General features: G+C 48.7%; 1 protein-coding gene across 1 annotated transcript in view; it reads right to left on the bottom strand.

Annotated features, from left to right (window-relative positions):
• LOC134908900 (cytochrome P450 2K1-like) overlaps positions 1-19,078 on the bottom strand; it is a 130,292-nt gene that overhangs the window by 106,549 nt on the left and 4,665 nt on the right. Inside the window, exon 2 of the mRNA XM_063915127.1 lies at positions 8,058-8,220. Coding sequence (XP_063771197.1) covers positions 8,058-8,220 — 163 coding nt within the window. The remainder of the gene's footprint in view (positions 1-8,057; positions 8,221-19,078) is intronic.

Below are 19,078 nucleotides of genomic sequence, written 5' to 3'. Positions count from 1 at the left end.
TACCAGCGGTAGTAAACTTTGTAGGCTGTTTCTTTAAAGACAGTAGCGATAGAGGATTTAGCAATCCCCAGTCTCATGTCCTCCCAGTCCTCATTCTCCAGTGGGGGTCCAAGATCACGTTCCCATGCGAGCTCGTGGGGCCGGGAGGGGGGAAGAGAGGCCTCTAGTAGTAGGGAGTAGAGTTGGGAGATTAGGCCTTTGGATAGATGGGAGTTGGTGCATAGGAGTTCAAAGGGGGTGAGAGCACGGAGCACGGTGGAGGAGGGGAGAAAGGCTAGGAAGTGGCGTATTTGTAAAAATTGGAATGGATTAAGTGGGTGTGAAGGGGTCTTTTGTTGAAGGTCTGGTAGGGACAGCCATTGGCCCCGATCGGCAAAATTGATCGGAAATTTGAAGCCCAGCGTTATCCACAGACGGAACCTCACAGTCGAGAGTCCAGGAGGAAACATAGGGTTCTGCCAGACAGGGGTCAAGGGCGAGGGAGTAGTGGTGAGACCCTTCTTCAGGGAGAGGGAGTCCCAAGTTTTAAGGTTAAATTTAATAGTGGGGAGAAGTTTAGAGGTTGGGGGGCGGGAGGTGGGGGGCAGACCCCATAAGGGGGTCAGGTCCGGGAGGCCGATGAAGGCCGCCTCAATATCCAGCCAAGATATAGATCCCGGAGGAGCATAGGAGGTGACAATATGGGATAAGTGGGAGGCAAGATAGTAAAGTGTGATGTCAGGAAGGCCCCTACCTCCCGCGGGGGTTGGCCTTTTCAGGATATTGGCGGCGATGCGGGGGGGTCTGTGGTTCCAAATAAAACGTATAAGGGCTCGTTGGATAGTGCGAAGAAAGGAAGCCGGGACTGCCACTGGGAGGGTCTGGAAAAGGTAAAGCCATTTAGGGACTATGGTCATTTTAACCGCTATAATCCTGCCCAGCCATGAAATAAAAAGACTGTTCCAGGAGGTCAGGGCAGCGAGTGTGTAGGTGAGAAGGGATTGGAAGTTTTCCCGGAAGAGAGAATCATAGCGAGAGGTCAGGTTAATCCCCAAGTATTTAATCTTTGTGGGCTGCCATTTAAAATTAAAGGTAGCGCGGAGAGACTCAGCTTCCCGGTGAGGGACATGAAGTAACATGGCCTCGGATTTGGAGCAGTTGATCTTATATCCTGATATAAGGCTATAAGATTGCAGGACTGAGAATAAGTTTGGGAGTGAGATAAGGGGTTGGGTCAGGGAGAGTAAGATGTCGTCAGCGAAGAGGGAGATTTTAGGGTCGGTGTGGCCTACTTGTATTCCGTGTATATCCGGGTGGGCTCTAATTTGGGATGTGAGGGGTTCAATAATAAGGGCAAATATTAATGGTGATAGGGGGCAACCCTGACGTGTACCATTCGATATGCTAAGTGGGGTTGACGGGACACCATTGATTAAGACCGTGGCAGAGGGAGCAGAGTATAGTGCCAGGACGCCAGCGAGGAAGCTACCAGACAAGCCATAGGCCTCCAGAGCGGCTTTCAGAAAACTCCAGGAGATCCGGTCAAATGCCTTTTCAGCGTCTAAAGAGAGCATGATGGTGGGGGATCTCCTGGAGTTCGAGATGTGTATAAGATCGACAGCACGTCTGGTGTTGTCTCTCACCTGACGGCCCGGGATAAACCCCACCTGGTCGTAATGAACAAGAGAGGGGAGGTAGGGGTTAAGACGGTTGGCCAGGATCTTAGCGAAGATTTTCAGATCCAGATTCAAGAGAGATATAGGGCGGTAGCTAGCGCAGTTAAGGGAATCCTTGCCCTCTTTAGGGATTACTACAATTCTGGCCTCCAACATCTCAGGGGGGAAGGGGTCGCCATGGACAATCCCATTGAACAGTGACTGCAGGTGGGGGGCAAGAAGAGCAGAGAATTTTTTATAATAAAGAGCTGTAAACCCGTCCGGGCCCGGGGATTTACTAATTTTTTGGATAAGTATAGTCTGAGCAATTTCTTCCACCGAGATCTCACTGTTAAAATGGTCCTTGGCGTCCTGGGGCAATCTGGGTAGGTTAGAAGCTGTAAGGAAGTGTGAGACTAGATCAGAGTGGGGCAGAGGGGAGGAACCAGGTGAGGGGGGCGGGAGGTTTTATAGGTCCGCATAGTAGGAATGGAAGGCAGCTCTAATGGCTGCGGGGTCTTGGACAAGTTGGTTGAGGGAGTTTCTGATAGAGACAATGTTAGTTTTGGCTCTCGTGGAACGGAGTCGTGCTGCCAGGATCTTGTCCGCCTTGTCCCCCTTCTCATAAAAGGACTGGCGGAGCCATTTAAGACGCCTGGCCACCCGGGCAGAGAGAAGGAGATCAAGTTCCGCCTGAACAGTACGAAGTTCGGACAAGACAGCCGGGTCGGAGGACGCCTTATGCTGGGTTTCAAGTGCGTGGAGTTTAATAGAGAGTTTGTTAAAATGGGTGAGAGATTGTTTTTTGGCTTTGGAAGCCAGGCTGATAACACGCCCACGAAGAACTGCCTTGTGTGCCAGCCAAAGAGTGGATCTAGAAATATCAGGGGTATCATTCAGGGAAAAGTAGTCGGAGATCGTATCCCGAAGGTGGGAACACATCTCCGGGTTGTGGAGGAGAGAGTCGTTAAGGCGCCATGTCATGGGGCGAGGGCGTGAGGCCAGACCTAAAAGGTCACAGGAGATAGGGGCATGATCGGGCCAGATTAATGGGTGTATGTGAGCTTCGCGGAGGTTTAAGGCGAGGTCATGGCTGAGCAGGATCATGTCAATGCGGGAGTAGGAATTATGAGGGGCAGAGTAAAAGGTATAGTCACGGACGGAGGAGTCTTTTATCCTACAGGAGTCATAGAGAAGCTGGGATCGCATGAGACTGAGGAGGGATCTGGAGCGGAGGGAGTCCGACGAGGAGGCAGTAGAGGGAGGAGGGGAGCGGTCTATTTGGGGGTTTAGAACGGAGTTAAAGTCCCCAGCAAGTATGAGGTCGCCCTGTCGGACTCGAGTGAGGAGGTTATCTAGTTTTGTAAAAAATCGTTCCTGACGTTGGTTAGGGGCATAAACGTTGGCTAGTGTACAGATCTTGTTATTCAATTTCCCCACCAAGACTAGAAACCGTCCGTCTTTGTCAGCATATGAATCTAGAGGTTCAAAGGTGAGATGGTGGGCAAATAAGATTGCGACCCCTCGTTTCTTGGCCGAATGGTCGCAGGCATGGAAGGAATCTGGGTATTGCCTACATTGCAACGTAGGGTGGGTGTCATGTAGGAAATGAGTTTCTTGTAGGAAGACCAGGTCTCCTTTATGGAATTTAAGGGAGGCAAAAAGCTTGCCTCTCTTTTGGGGGCTGTTCAAGCCCTTCACATTAAAAGATAGTACCCGGAGTCCCATGGGCAAGCAGCGAAGAGACAGGCAAAGTAGAGAGAGTGGAGAGCACTGAGAGCAAAGGAAGGAGGGGGGAAGAAAGAGAAGAAGGATATAGAGCGAGGGAGAGTGTGGTCAAGAGGAGAGAGGGAAAAAAAGGAGACCGGGAGGGGAGGGGGGGTAGTTGGTCATCCGGCAATAGGGGCCAGGACCGGTGGTGCTGACAGGGGAAAGGGAGACTAGGTGTCAGGAGGGCACCTAGGTCAGCAAGAGGGCTCGGAGCCCTAAGGGGGCGCGGCATGGGGTCCGGACAGCGGACCACAAATCACCCAGCAAAAAAAAAAAAAAAAAGAAAAGAAATATAAGGCGGGCGGGCCTCCCCTGGGAGGGCCTGAGGGAAAAAACTGGAGAGAGGACTGAAACAAAGAGTAGGTGGAGCGCCAACTCCAAAAAGAAAGGGAGAGGGGGGGGGGTAGGTCGGAAACAAACAGTCCAGTCTCGGCAGGGTAACATTTTAACAGCATAACTTTTCAGCATGAAGTAACGACAAAAGGGTCATGAGGTATCTAAGGGGTCGGGAATTCAGGATATGGGGGGCCTAAAATAGAGCAGCTCCCGGGGTAGGGGAGTGCGACCAGGAGGGGTCGACCCGATTGGCTAGAGTAAACATGGGGTTAAAGAACTGAGAGTTCATCAGGGAACAGGAGGTGGAGCCTGGGAGGTCGTCAAGGCCGGGACCACGAACCACTCGGATCGAGGGGGCTGAGGTGGGTCCCGCTGAGTCTGTGGCGGCAGGTCTTGAGACTGGATATCCTATTCAAAGCAGGGAGGTAATGGGCTTGAAATCCCTGCGAATGGCCAGGGTGAGTGGGGATAAGTCTTGGAAGATCTGGAGAGGGGTATTCTGGAAAGTCACAGATCCCAGTCGTCGGGCCTCCCTCATGACAGCCTCCTTTGCAGTAAAGTAGTGCAGACGGAGGATGACATCTCTTGGCTGGGAGGAGTCCTGGGAGCGAGGTCGCAGGGCTCGATGCGCTCGGTCCAGGAGCAGATGTTCTTCAGGGGTATCAGGTGATAGGTGGGCGAAGAGGCGCTTGAGATAGAGGTCAGGGTGGGCCGTCTCGACCTCCTCGGGGATACCCCGGATCCTCAGGCTGTTTCTCCTTGCCCTATTGTTTTGGTCCTCATGCTCCTCTTGCAGGTGGGCGACATCTTGGCGGAGTTGATGGAAGTCGGACTCGACCGTTTGTTGAAAACGACACCACCTCTTCCACTCGTCGTTCAAGTTGGACGGTTCTGGAGCCGATGTCGGCAATATCGGATTTCAAGTAGTGGAGAGCTTGGACTGAGGTTTTAACGTCCCGCATCTCCTTAAGGAGGGAGAGGAAGTCCCTGCGGGTGAGGGGCGTGAGATCGTCATCCTCGGCTTCCGAGTCGGAGGGACTATGGGTGGGCGCAGTAGCATCAGGTCTGCGCTTGGCCGGGGTGTTTTTCCTAGTGAGGAATGGTGTGAGGTCCGACGCCTGCGACTTTTTGCCACCTTTGGGCATCGTTAACTTATGGAAAAGAGGGTGGCCAGGAGGGTGGGGAGTAGAGGTGGCGCTCCAGCAATGTAGCTCAGGACCAGGGGAGGTGAGGCCAGAGCCCTAGAGAGGCATCACGGTGCGGTCAGCTCAGCAGAGGAGAAGACGGGGCGGGTCCAGGGAGCCCCAGGAGAGCGGTAGGCCCACGTCGTCCTTGTGAGGAGCCACACAGTCAGGGGTGGTGTGGAGTGGAGTTCCGTGGAGGACCTCCCCCGTCGATGGGCCCCGGAGACGAGCCCCGGGCACGGACCAGCCAGTGACCAGGGCAGTGCCTGGGAGAGCAGGCGGGGGGAGGGGGGGTCCACGGCTGGTAGCGGCAGTGGTCCTCAGAGGGCATATGAGGTGGGCTCCGGATGACCGCGGCAGGGGGGAGCACCGCTTGGATGAATCAGTGGAGGTGGATCTGGAGGCCTGCAAGATGGCCGCTTTCAGCTTGTCTGAAATGGTGCTGTAGCTGGGTGGTATTCCGGGGTCCTGCAGGAGGATCCCCACCATCCAGGAGCGTCAGGAGGGCCAGCGCCACCAGCAGGTGAGTAGGGAGGAGGGAGGGGTCCGTCAGGCGGCCGCTGGAGCCTCCTGTGGGTGTAGGCCGGGTCCGGAACTCTCGGCCGGGCCGGGGCCGAAATCTAGGTCCCGGCTTCAGGTCAGGGGGGAAGGCCGCAATCCCCAGGCGCCGCCGGAAGCCTTCCGAGCGTGCAGGCTCGGGTCTCAGGGCAGGGGGCGCAGCGGGACGCACCTACCAGGGGGGTCACTGCCGTCCGCCGCCGAATCCAGGCCTCCTCGTCAGCTTCCCGGCTCCCGGCGTCCCCTCACAAGACAGCCGCAGCACGATCCTCCGGCCACGTCCACCGGCCGGCCGGCTCCGGGTCCCAGGTATCAGGAGTAGGTGTAGGTGGGAGCAGGCAGGGTGGCTCCCAGCGGTGACGCGGCTCCGTTCCGCCGCTCCGGTCCGGCTCCAAACTCGAGCCCCCGGCTTCAAGGGTGGGGGAAGGCCGCAATCCGCAGGAGTGCTTAAAAGCACTCCCCGACTCCGCGGGTTCCCCACAGCAGCTGCAGACACACGCTGAGGGTCTCAATCCGGAGTCTGGGGCGGCCCAGTGCAGATCTGGGGGGGGGGAAAGTGAGATAAAGGGCCTGAGTGTGTAAGAGCTGGGGAGAGCACGTCCTCTCTCCAAGACGACCCTATTTCTAAGTTTCTGATCAACATGTACAGTAAGAGAAAAGCTCTAGATGAGTCAATGATCAGAAAAAATAATTTGACTAAGAAGAAATGAATATAGATGTGAAATCGGTACGGGTCAAAGGTTGCTCCAACACTTCTGCTTTTCACATGGATACAGAGGTATTTATTACTGCACCTATAGGACACAGTGAACAAGCCACCTTCAGGTGAAACGGCCGTCTGTGTTCAGTGGTGCTGAACAGTGCACGGTTCAGCCCACTCACCTCCTAGTATCGTATACTTGAAGAAATTTTGGTCATCAAATTATTTAATATTTGTTAAATCTGCTATTTATTACTCAACTACAGTGTTAAATGTCTAACGTTTTTTAATGTTCTTTACTTTCATTCGCATACTATAATTAGTGTTATGTAATTTATACTTATCACGTATGTTTATGGGATATCTCCAACAGCTGATTTCGGTTCTCCATTGCTGTACCCTAGGGGTATAGCTAATAGCGAAAATTTTCTGCCCACTACTGTTAGGATTAGGAATATGCAATATCTGAATTCGGATGCTGTATTATCACAAGAAACTTTAAGATACCTGTGTAATTTCACACGAATATTCAATAGGCCTAGGTAACCCGCCTCTCTCATCTACTGTCCGCTATATTCTTTATATGACAGTGGACAGCAGAAGACGGGCCCTGAACCTATACGTTTCCTATATCTTGCTTTTTCAGTACTCTCTCATCCTGACGCCAGTCACATAACTTCTCTGCAATGCAAAAGTAACAGAGAGACTGTGCGCAATAATGGTCAGCAGAACTTGAAGTACTCTTTCTGGTATGTGCCAATAACCATACACCCTCTCATTCACAATCTAGGTGATATTACTGCCATATCTCACTGGTTACGCCCAATCTCGCCTGATCTTGGAAGCTAAGCAGTGAATAGCCTGATTAGTACCTAGATGGTAGGGAATATTAGGTGCAGTAATAAATACCTCTGTATCCATGTGAAAAGCAGAAGTGTTGGAGCAACCTTTGACACTTACCGATTTCACATCTATATTCCTTTCTTCTTAGTCAAATTATTTTTTCTGATCATTGACTCATCTAGAGCTTTTCTCTTACTGTACATGTTGATCAGAAACTTAGAAATAGCAGATTAACCTTTACCAGGATATACTATCACAATAGGCATTGTTTGATGGACTAAAATCTTAGTCAAAATTTATTATATCAAATGCCTATGTACCACATGTCGGAATTTTTCTGTTATGCTGAAATTAAATTCTTGATATTTTCATCTCAGGTGTCACTGTCACCTTAAATACTCATATTATTTGGAGAATTGTTACTCCTATTGATCCCCCCCTTCTTTTGACTATTGAGAATCAGTTCTCAGATCAAAGAATACAAGTGGAGAGAGGCTATAATATTTTTTTATGACCTTCTCCTAAAGTATTATATGTGTGTTTATCTGTGTACCATAATTTTATCATACTCTAATTAAAAGTTAAGTTTTAGTTTTCAAGCGTGCCCCAACACAGAGTTACTGTAATAGAGAACAGATTTGCAAACACAATGATCAGTACCTGTGTATTCCTGATGATAGGCTCGATATAAACATAATATTATATTTGTGTATATATATATATATATATATTCAGATAGATATACAGATAGATAGATAGATAGATAGATAGATAGATAGATAGATAGATAGATAGATAGATAGATAGATAGATGGATAGTGTTGGTGCTAGTCAGTAATTACTGCTATTAATAATATTAATTAATAACATTAATTAAGCAGATGAGTCTGTTATTCAGAACACCCACTATTGCGGGTACTGCTGATGTTGATTAATGGTATAATACATAGGTCTTTTGCTTATATTGGTGACTATTTTATATTGTTTAATCATCATTATCTCTTTTCATTTGTGTCATTCAAGTAATCTTACCCATTCCATTCTGAAGCGCTTTAAAAATTGGGACATAAGCCCTTTCACCAAACTCTTCTGCGTGATTCACCAGTGCGTTCTTCACTGTCTCATAACCAGTCAACACCACCATTTTCGTCATGCCCATTTGTATGGTGAACACAGAGCCATACGTCTTCGAAAGCTGAAATAACCAAGATTATACATTAGGAATGTATCTTAAGGAGAAAAAATATACTTAAATACTAGCATACACCTTTGTTGCCCCAATGCACTGCCTCTTCTTGACCCCCTTTCTGTTGTATATATTTACCCTTTCCCAGCTCAACGTGGTCCTCTGTCCAGGTCTGACCTGCATTGGGAGCCATTGGTGGAGTGTTGCATGTATGAGATCGGACAGACCTTAGTAGACTATTAGATATTAACTGCTCTCATGCAAAAATATTTGTGTGAAATTCCTATCTACATCCAGTTGAAGAACCTTTTCTACAGTACCATCCAGGATGGTCCTGGTGTGTGCACAAGTAGTTTCCTTGCTATTACTTTAGCAAGTCATACTATCCCAAGTGAAGATACTGTATCCCAAGTTGGATTTGGCTTATTATGTCTACATTCATCATGTCCACAATCATTGGTCAACATGAGAATGTGGTCGTTATGCCAGCAATGGACATGTTGACATGTTCATAATGTTGACATTATGTGCAGTAGACTCTGGTGCTCCTATTGATACAGCTGGGTACACACTTGCCAATATCTGGGAGAGCCAACTCCCAACCAAAACTGGACAAGTTTGTACCCTCCACCAACCAACCAACCCGCACACCAGATCATGGTCGCCTGTTAGGTCTCCTGGTTTTTAAACCTGCTTTAAAACTTGTAGACCTGACCACCGACTAGGACACTGATATTATAGTGTGTAGGCTGCAGAGCCTGGAGCTAGCGTACGATCTCCGGTCCCAGCAGCCCAGCACTTTATCGGTGTCTGAGTGGTGACGGTGCTATTGCTGCGGAAATCGGCAGAGGGCTGGAGGTGCCATGGGGTATGGGGGCAGCCCAGACACTGCACTTCTGCAGATTTCGGAAGTGGGTGGCGTGTAGAACACCAACAGTGCTACTTCTCATTTCAAAAATGGCACCATGGCCATTTTTGAAAAACCAAGATAGCCACAGTGAGCCAATCGTGGCTCACCATGTCATCGTACCGCCCCTTTGTACGGTGGAGGAGGAGCGACGAAGAACTCCTGAAGATGGAAAATGCTGGGGAAGTCCTAAGGGAGGCAGTGGCCATGCAAATGAGCTTAAGAGGTCACTGCTCTCCAGGTGAAGATGCCTGGGAAGTCCTGAGAGAGGTGGCTGTCATTCAACAGAGCTTAAAGGCCACTGTTCCCCAGGTGAAGGGGGAGGCACTCGATCTCCTGGCTGTCGGGATCCCAGCACTCTGCATACTGGCGCCGGGATCCTGACTGCCAAGATACTGGCAACTATTCTCCCTCTTGGGGTGTCCACAACACCCCTGGATGAAGAATAAATAGTGTGTCATGCATAGCAAGGGGCTCTTTTGTGCTCGCCCGCTTCCGGCATTCTGGCGGTTGGGATACCTGCGCCGGTATGCTGGGCGCTGGAATCCCGAGCGCCGGTGAATTGTAGTACACCCGGTGAAATAATAAAGTATTAAAATGTTAGGTGTCTTTTTTTTATGTTAATATTTATCTGAGAGGGGGCCCTAAATGCCCCACATGCTGTTATTTTTGGTTCTTCAAGTACAAGCATGCATGGGAGGCTTGCTGGGTCCTGTAGTCCTCCTATAAAAGACAGTATTATTCTATATTTCACTAATGGACTATCAACTTGGCAGCTACTGCCAAAGGGTGCCGGGGACAGCCCCGGTTTTCAGCTCTGGCCTTGGGTGCCCTGGAGAGGAGGGACCCCTTTCTTGGGGGGGGTCCTCACTTCCCCAGGAATACCCAGCCTGGCCCGACTAGTTACGGGGGATGAATGCTTCAGCCGTGGGATCCCATCAAGTGTGTCCCCTGGCATTACCCCCCTGCTACTGGAGCCTGGTGCTGATTCTATAAATATTGAGGACCCCTACTTGTTTTGTTCCCCATGTTTTTGGAAACAAGGCCGACTCAAAGAGCCCAGTGCTGGTTCTTTAAATACGGGGAACCCCTACACAATTTGTTCCCCATATTTTATGAACCAGGGCCAGCTCAAAGAGTCTTGGGCTGGTTATGCCCTTGGGGGTGGGGTTACCGCACACTTTTTTGGGGAAAATCCTGTCACCACCCGACCTTCGGCATTCTAATTTATTAAATTCCTCATTAATAAATCCCCCTTTCCCTTGTCAAAATGATATTTTTTCAGCAAAATGATTTAGCAGACACAGATCAGTCTACTGAAAAATTGGACAAGTATGTAGCAAGGATTGGATGTAGACTCTGCGAGCAGGTCTGCAGATGGATTGTATAAACAGTCTCATATGCCAAGGATTGGACAAGTGTGTACCCAGCTTTAGACATGAGTGTGGACTCCTGCACCTGTCTTCTACTATCTATAGCACAGACATACATTTGCCAGTCTTGTGACAACTCCGAAAACAAGTGACGTAAAATTTCCAAAGCTCCCATTGCTTTACTTAAACCTGTCTAGTTAAGCATATATTGTAGAACCCTTTCCCTTACATGTCCATTGAAGGTGTGGCCAATAGATATAGATAGGATTGCAAGTGTTTAAATTGTTTGAAGATTGACCCCCATGGACCATTCATCCCATCCAACAACCGCAGTGGTCACTGTCTGTCTGAACAAATCTCATCACATAAGTTCCAAGACTATGGCTTCCAGCTAATACCCCTTCTTCACAGCCATGATATCACATGGAACAGTCCTGTCTCATGGGAATGACGTGGGCACGTAGACCAACTTCCATGCTTGTTTGTAGTGTGCGGGTGGAAATGGGACACCGGCCTCAGAGGAATCTATTGCACCCAGCACCCAAACCAGGTTGGTTTTGACTTGAAAATGATTGCTGCTTTAAAAAAACATCCAACATTGGCCGGTAACCCGAACCTCCTGCAAACTTGGACCCTGGGGCAGATGTATTAAGCCTGGAGAAGTGATAAGTGGAAAATGATAATGCACCAGCCAATCAGCTCCTAACCATAGGCGTGCGCAGAACATTTTATTAGGGGGTGCACCCTCGGAGGGGTGTGTTTAGCATCGCCTATTGGGCGTGTTTGGCACTCAATGCAATAAATATCACATACCACAAGGGACATGGCCACTGCAAATGGGGAGTGTCAACATGACACGCCATCTGTTTCTAATCACTCTGGGAGCATTACTTTCCCTTCCATATGCATCTTGCCTATATGGTGGTTTCTTAGAACTGGAAACCTCTAAAGAAATGTCCTCCCTGGGAAGACTGCGTCTTCAGTCGGTAATCACTATTCATGTAGGAAATTACATGGTCCACAAGATGCCTGTTTGTGCAGGAATATAACTAAGATCATCATCATGCAACAGAGGTTCAACTAAACTCGTGTCACCTCCTGCCCCCTTCGTCTCTCAGCCACACCATCTCCTCCATGCGTCATCCTTTAACCCCCACCATCATCCCCTCCCTGTGCCGCCTCTCATCCACACCATCATTTCCCGCCTGTGTTTCCTTGCCACTCTCACAATCCACCTCAATTTGTGTCTCTCAGCCTGCCTCTTCACTCTGTAGTGCCCTTTACAGAATGCCGATACTTGCAGTGCCCCTTACACAATGCCCATAGTAGTAGTGCCTCTTACACAGGGGCAGATCCGGAAAAAATATGACAAGGGGGCACCAAAATGGGGAAGGGGGAGGTTCTTTTGCACGTGCTCCTTGAAAAGTGGGTGTGGCCTTACAACAAGGGGCGGTAGGCAGTAAGGTCTGGTAGGTGATGGTGAGTACCAAAAAATCCTCAATCAAAAAGGACGTATCAGGCGCTCCTAAACATTAATTAAACACAAATTTTCTAGTACACCTGTATTTTTAGTAGCAGCTGCTCTCATAAGGTGTTCTATAGGTGATGGTGAGTGTCTGCGGAATTATGTTGTGGGCAGTGGTGCAAGTAGAGAACATGCCTTAGTGGTACTTTGACTTGGCTACTCGAAACAGGGACATATCGGCATGACACGCCAACCGTTTTCGGCACTACGGGAGCATTCCTCTAAATTCTATTCCAAATACACCTTACCTACATATTGGTTTCACAGCAACGGGGAACCTTTGAAGAAACAGATCCTCCCAGGGAAGACAGTGTCTTCAGTCGGTATTCATTATTCATGTAGGAGAACACCTGGTCCGGAAGATGCCTGTTTGTGTAGGAATATAACCAATGCAGCATCAAACAAAGGTTCAACCAGACTCGTGCCTCCTGTATTACTCCATGCACCCCGTACCCACTCCAGCTTCCTGCTCCTTGTATCTCTTCAGCCTCCTGTTTTTCCAGCCTCCAGCACGCTATCACTCCAAAACTAGAGATGAGCGCCGGAAATTTTTCGGGTTTTGTGTTTTGGTTTTGGGTTCGGTTCCGCGGCCGTGTTTTGGGTTCGACCGCGTTTTGGCAAAACCTCACCGAATTTTTTTTGTCGGATTCGGGTGTGTTTTGGATTCGGGTGTTTTTTTCAAAAAACCCTAAAAAACAGCTTAAATCATAGAATTTGGGGGTCATTTTGATCCCAAGGTATTATTAACCTCAAAAACCATAATTTCCACTCATTTTCAGTCTATTCTGAATACCTCACACCTCACAATATTATTTTTAGTCCTAAAATTTGCACCGAGGTCGCTGTGTGAGTAAGATAAGCGAACCTAGTGGCCGACACAAACACCGGGCCCATCTAGGAGTGGCACTGCAGTGTCACGCAGGATGTCCCTTCCAAAAAACCCTCCCCAAACAGCACATGATGCAAAGAAAAAAAGAGGCGCAATGAGGTAGCTGACTGTGTGAGCAAGATAAGCGACCCTAGTGGCCGACACAAACACCGGGCCCATCTAGGAGTGGCACTGCAGTGTCACGCAGGATGGCCCTTCCAAAAAACCCTCCCCAAACAGCACATGACGCAAAGAAAAATAAAAGAAAAAAGAGGTGCAAGATAGAATTGTCCTTGGGCCCTCCCACCCACCCTTATGTTGTATAAACAGGACATGCACACTTTAACCAACCCATCATTTCAGTGACAGGGTCTGCCACACGACTGTGACTGATATGACGGGTTGGTTTGGACCCCCCCCCCCCAAAAAAGAAGCAATTAATCTCTCCTTGCACAAACTGGCTCTACAGAGGCAAGATGTCCACCTCATCATCATCCTCCGATATATCACCGTGTACATCCCCCTCCAGCTTCCTGCTCCTTGTATCTCTTCAGCCTCCTGTTTTTCCAGCCTCCAGCACGCTATCACTCCAAAACTAGAGATGAGCGCCGGAAATTTTTCGGGTTTTGTGTTTTGGTTTTGGGTTCGGTTCCGCGGCCGTGTTTTGGGTTCGACCGCGTTTTGGCAAAACCTCACCGAATTTTTTTTGTCGGATTCGGGTGTGTTTTGGATTCGGGTGTTTTTTTCAAAAAACCCTAAAAAACAGCTTAAATCATAGAATTTGGGGGTCATTTTGATCCCAAGGTATTATTAACCTCAAAAACCATAATTTCCACTCATTTTCAGTCTATTCTGAATACCTCACACCTCACAATATTATTTTTAGTCCTAAAATTTGCACCGAGGTCGCTGTGTGAGTAAGATAAGCGAACCTAGTGGCCGACACAAACACCGGGCCCATCTAGGAGTGGCACTGCAGTGTCACGCAGGATGTCCCTTCCAAAAAACCCTCCCCAAACAGCACATATATATAAAAAAAGAGGCGCAATGAGGTAGCTGACTGTGTGAGCAAGATCAGCGACCCTAGTGGCCGACACAAACACCGGGCCCATCTAGGAGTGGCACTGCAGTGTCACGCAGGATGTCCCTTCCAAAAAACCCTCCCCAAACAGCACATGACGCAAAGAAAAAAAGAGGCGCAATGAGGTAGCTGACTGTGTGAGTAAGATAAGCGACCCTAGTGGCCGACACAAACACCGGGCCCATCTAGGAGTGGCACTGCAGTGTCACGCAGGATGTCCCTTCCAAAAAACCCTCCCCAAACAGCACATGATGCAAAGAAAAAAAGTGGCGCAATGAGGTAGCTGACTGTGTGAGCAAGATAAGCGACCCTAGTGGCCGACACAAACACCGGGCCCATCTAGGAGTGGCACTGCAGTGTCACGCAGGATGGCCCTTCCAAAAAACCCTCCCCAAACAGCACATGACGCAAAGAAAAATAAAAGAAAAAAGAGGTGCAAGATAGAATTGTCCTTGGGCCCTCCCACCCACCCTTATGTTGTATAAACAGGACATGCACACTTTAACCAACCCATCATTTCAGTGACAGGGTCTGCCACACGACTGTGACTGATATGACGGGTTGGTTTGGACCCCCCCCCAAAAAAGAAGCAATTAATCTCTCCTTGCACAAACTGGCTCTACAGAGGCAAGATGTCCACCTCATCATCATCCTCCGATATATCACCGTGTACATCCCCCTCCTCACAGATTATCAATTCGTCCCCACTGGAATCCACCATCTCAGCTCCCTGTGTACTTTGTGGAGGCAATTGCTGCTGGTCAATGTCTCCGCGGAGGAATTGATTATAATTCATTTTAATGAACATCATCTTCTCCACATTTTCTGGATGTAACCTCGTACGCCGATTGCTGACAAGGTGAGCGGCGGCGCTAAACACTCTTTCGGAGTACACACTTGTGGGAGGGCAACTTAGGTAGAATAAAGCCAGTTTGTGCAAGGGCCTCCAAATTGCCTCTTTTTCCTGCCAGTATAAGTACGGACTGTGTGACGTGCCTACTTGGATGCGGTCACTCATATAATCCTCCACCATTCTTTCAATGTTGAGAGAATCATATGCAGTGACAGTAGACGACATGTCCGTAATCGTTGTCAGGTCCTTCAGTCCGGACCAGATGTCAGCATCAGCAGTCGCTCCAGACTGCCCTGCATCACCGCCAGCGGGTGGGCTCGGAATTCTGAGCCTTTTCCTCGCACCCCCAGTTGCGGGAGAATGTGAAGGAGGAGATGTTGACAGGTCGCGTTCCGCTTGACTTGACAATTTTGTCACCAGCAGGTCTTTGCACCCCAGCAGACTTGTGTCTGCCGGAAAGAGAGATCCAAGGTAGGTTTTAAATCTAGGATCAAGCACGGTGGCCAAAATGTAGTGCTCTGATTTCAACAGATTGACCACCCGTGAATCCTTGTTAAGCGAATTAAGGGCTCCATCCACAAGTCCCACATGCCTAGCGGAATCGCTCCCTTTTAGCTCCTTCTTCAATGCCTCCAGCTTCTTCTGCAAAAGCCTGATGAGGGGAATGACCTGACTCAGGCTGGCAGTGTCTGAACTGACTTCACGTGTGGCAAGTTCAAAGGGCATCAGAACCTTGCACAACGTTGAAATCATTCTCCACTGCACTTGAGACAGGTGCATTCCACCTCCTATATCGTGCTCAATTGTATAGGCTTGAATGGCCTTTTGCTGCTCCTCCAACCTCTGAAGCATATAGAGGGTTGAATTCCACCTCGTTACCACTTCTTGCTTCAGATGATGGCAGGGCAGGTTCAGTAGTTTTTGGTGGTGCTCCAGTCTTCTGTACGTGGTGCCTGTACGCCGAAAGTGTCCCGCAATTCTTCTGGCCACCGACAGCATCTCTTGCACGCCCCTGTCGTTTTTTTAAAAATTCTGCACCACCAAATTCAAGGTATGTGCAAAACATGGGACGTGCTGGAATTTGCCCATATTTAATGCACACACAATATTGCTGGCGTTGTCCGATGCCACAAATCCACAGGAGAGTCCAATTGGGGTAAGCCATTCTGCGATGATCTTCCTCAGTTGCCGTAAGAGGTTTTTAGCTGTGTGCGTATTCTGGAAAGCGGTGATACAAAGCGTAGCCTGCCTAGGAAAGAGTTGGCGTTTGCGAGATGCTGCTACTGGTGCCGCCGCTGCTGTTCTTGCGGCGGGAGTCCATACATCTACCCAGTGGGCTGTCACAGTCATATAGTCCTGACCCTGCCCTGCTCCACTTGTCCACATGTCCGTGGTTAAGTGGACATTGGGTACAACTGCATTTTGTAGGACACTGGTGAGTCTTTTTCTGACGTCCGTGTACATTCTCGGTATCGCCTGCCTACAGAAGTGGAACCTAGATGGTATTTGGTAACGGGGGCACACTGCCTCAATAAATTGTCTAGTTCCCTGTGAACTAACGGCGGATACCGGACGCACGTCTAACACCAACATAGTTGTCAAGGCCTCAGTTATCCGCTTTGCAGCAGGATGACTGCTGTGATATTTCATCTTCCTCGCAAAGGACTGTTGGACAGTCAATTGCTTACTGGAAGTAGTACAAGTGGGCTTACGACTTCCCCTCTGGGATGACCATCGACTCCCAGCAGCAACAACAGCAGCGCCAGCAGCAGTAGGCGTTACACGCAAGGATGCATCGGAGGAATCCCAGGCAGGAGAGGACTCGTCAGAATTGCCAGTGACATGGCCTGCAGGACTATTGGCATTCCTGGGGAAGGAGGAAATTGACACTGAGGGAGTTGGTGGGGTGGTTTGCGTGAGCTTGGTTACAAGAGGAAGGGATTTACTGGTCAGTGGACTGCTTCCGCTGTCGCCCAAAGTTTTTGAACTTGTCACTGACTTATTATGAATGCGCTGCAGGTGACGTATAAGGGAGGATGTTCCGAGGTGGTTAATGTCCTTACCCCTACTTATTACAGCTTGACAAAGGGAACACACGGCTTGACAAATGTTGTCCGCATTTCTGGTGAAATACCTCCACACCGAAGAGCTGATTTTTTTGGTATTTTCACCAGGCATGTCAACGGCCATATTCCTCCCACGGACAACAGGTGTCTCCCCGGGTGCCTGACTTAAACAAACCACCTCACCATCCGAATCCTCCTGGTCAATTTCCTCCCCAGCGCCAGCAACACCCATATCCTCCTCATCCTGGTGTACTTCAACACTGACATCTTCAATCTGACTATCAGGAACTGGACTGCGGGTGCTCCTTCCAGCACTTGCAGGGGGCGTGCAAATGGTGGAAGGCGCATGCTCTTCACGTCCAGTGTTGGGAAGGTCAGGCATCGCAACCGACACAATTGGACTCTCCTTGTGGATTTGGGATTTCGAAGAACGCACAGTTCTTTGCGGTGCTTTTGCCAGCTTGAGTCTTTTCAGTTTTCTAGCGAGAGGCTGAGTGCTTCCATCCTCATGTGAAGCTGAACCACTAGCCATGAACATAGGCCAGGGCCTCAGCCGTTCCTTGCCACTCCGTGTGGTAAATGGCATATTGGCAAGTTTACGCTTCTCCTCCGACAATTTTATTTTAGGTTTTGGAGTCCTTTTTTTACTGATATTTGGTGTTTTGGATTTGACATGCTCTGTACTATGACATTGGGCATCGGCCTTGGCAGACGACGTTGCTGGCATTTCATCGTCTCGGCCATGACTAGTGGCAGCAGCTTCAGCACGAGGTGGAAGTGGATCTTGATCTTTCCCTAATTTTGGAACCTCAACATTTTTGTTCTCCATATTTTAATAGGCACAACTAAAAGGCACCTCAGGTAAACAATGGAGATGGATGGATACTAGTATACAATTATGGATGGACTGCCGAGTGCCGACACAGAGGTAGCTACAGCCGTGGACTACCGTACTGTACTGTGTCTGCTGCTAATATAGACTGGATGATAATGAGATGTAGTATGTATAAAGAAGAAAGAAAAAAAAACCACGGGTAGGTGGTATACAATTATGGATGGACTGCCGAGTGCCGACACAGAGGTAGCTACAGCCGTGGACTACCGTACTGTACTGTGTCTGCTGCTAATATAGACTGGATGATAATGAGATGTAGTATGTATAAAGAAGAAAGAAAAAAAAACCACGGGTAGGTGGTATACAATTATGGATGGACTGCCGAGTGCCGACACAGAGGTAGCTACAGCCGTGGACTACCGTACTGTACTGTGTCTGCTGCTAATATAGACTGGATGATAATGAGATGTAGTATGTATAAAGAAGAAAGAAAAAAAAACCACGGGTAGGTGGTATACAATTATGGATGGACTGCCGAGTGCCGACACAGAGGTAGCTACAGCCGTGGACTACCGTACTGTACTGTGTCTGCTGCTAATATAGACTGGATGATAATGAGATGTAGTATGTATAAAGAAGAAAGAAAAAAAAACCACGGGTAGGTGGTATACAATTATGGATGGACTGCCGAGTGCCGACACAGAGGTAGCTACAGCCGTGGACTACCGTACTGTACTGTGTCTGCTGCTAATATAGACTGGATGATAATGAGATGTAGTATGTATAAAGAAGAAAGAAAAAAAAACCACGGGTAGGTGGTATACAATTATGGACGGACTGCCGAGTGCCGACACAGAGGTAGCTACAGCCGTGAACTACTGTACTGTACTGTGTCTGCTGCTAATATAGACTGGTTGATAAAGAGATGTAGTAGTATGTATGTATAAAGAAGAAAGAAAAAAAAACCACGGGTAGGTGGTATACAATTATGGACGGACTGCCGAGTGCCGACACAGAGGTAGCTACAGCCGTGAACTACCGTACTGTGTCTGCTGCTAATATAGACTGGTTGATAAAGAGATGTAGTAGTATGTATGTATAAAGAAGAAAGAAAAAAAAACCTCGGGTAGGTGGTATACAATTATGGACGGACTGCCGAGTGCCGACACAGAGGTAGCTACAGCCGTGAACTACCGTACTGTGTCTGCTGCGACTGGATGATAAATAATGATATAAAAATATATATATATCACTACTGCAGCCGGACAGGTATATATATTATATAATGACGGACCTGCTGGACACTGTCTGTCAGCAGAATGAGTTTTTTATAGAATAAAAAAAAAAACACCACACAAG

Source organism: Pseudophryne corroboree, chromosome 4, assembly GCF_028390025.1.
Source record: "Pseudophryne corroboree isolate aPseCor3 chromosome 4, aPseCor3.hap2, whole genome shotgun sequence".
In the NCBI taxonomy this organism is placed as follows: domain Eukaryota; kingdom Metazoa; phylum Chordata; class Amphibia; order Anura; family Myobatrachidae; genus Pseudophryne; species Pseudophryne corroboree.
Note: the sequence above shows the minus strand (reverse complement) of the source record. Positions and strands in the feature narration are given on the sequence as shown.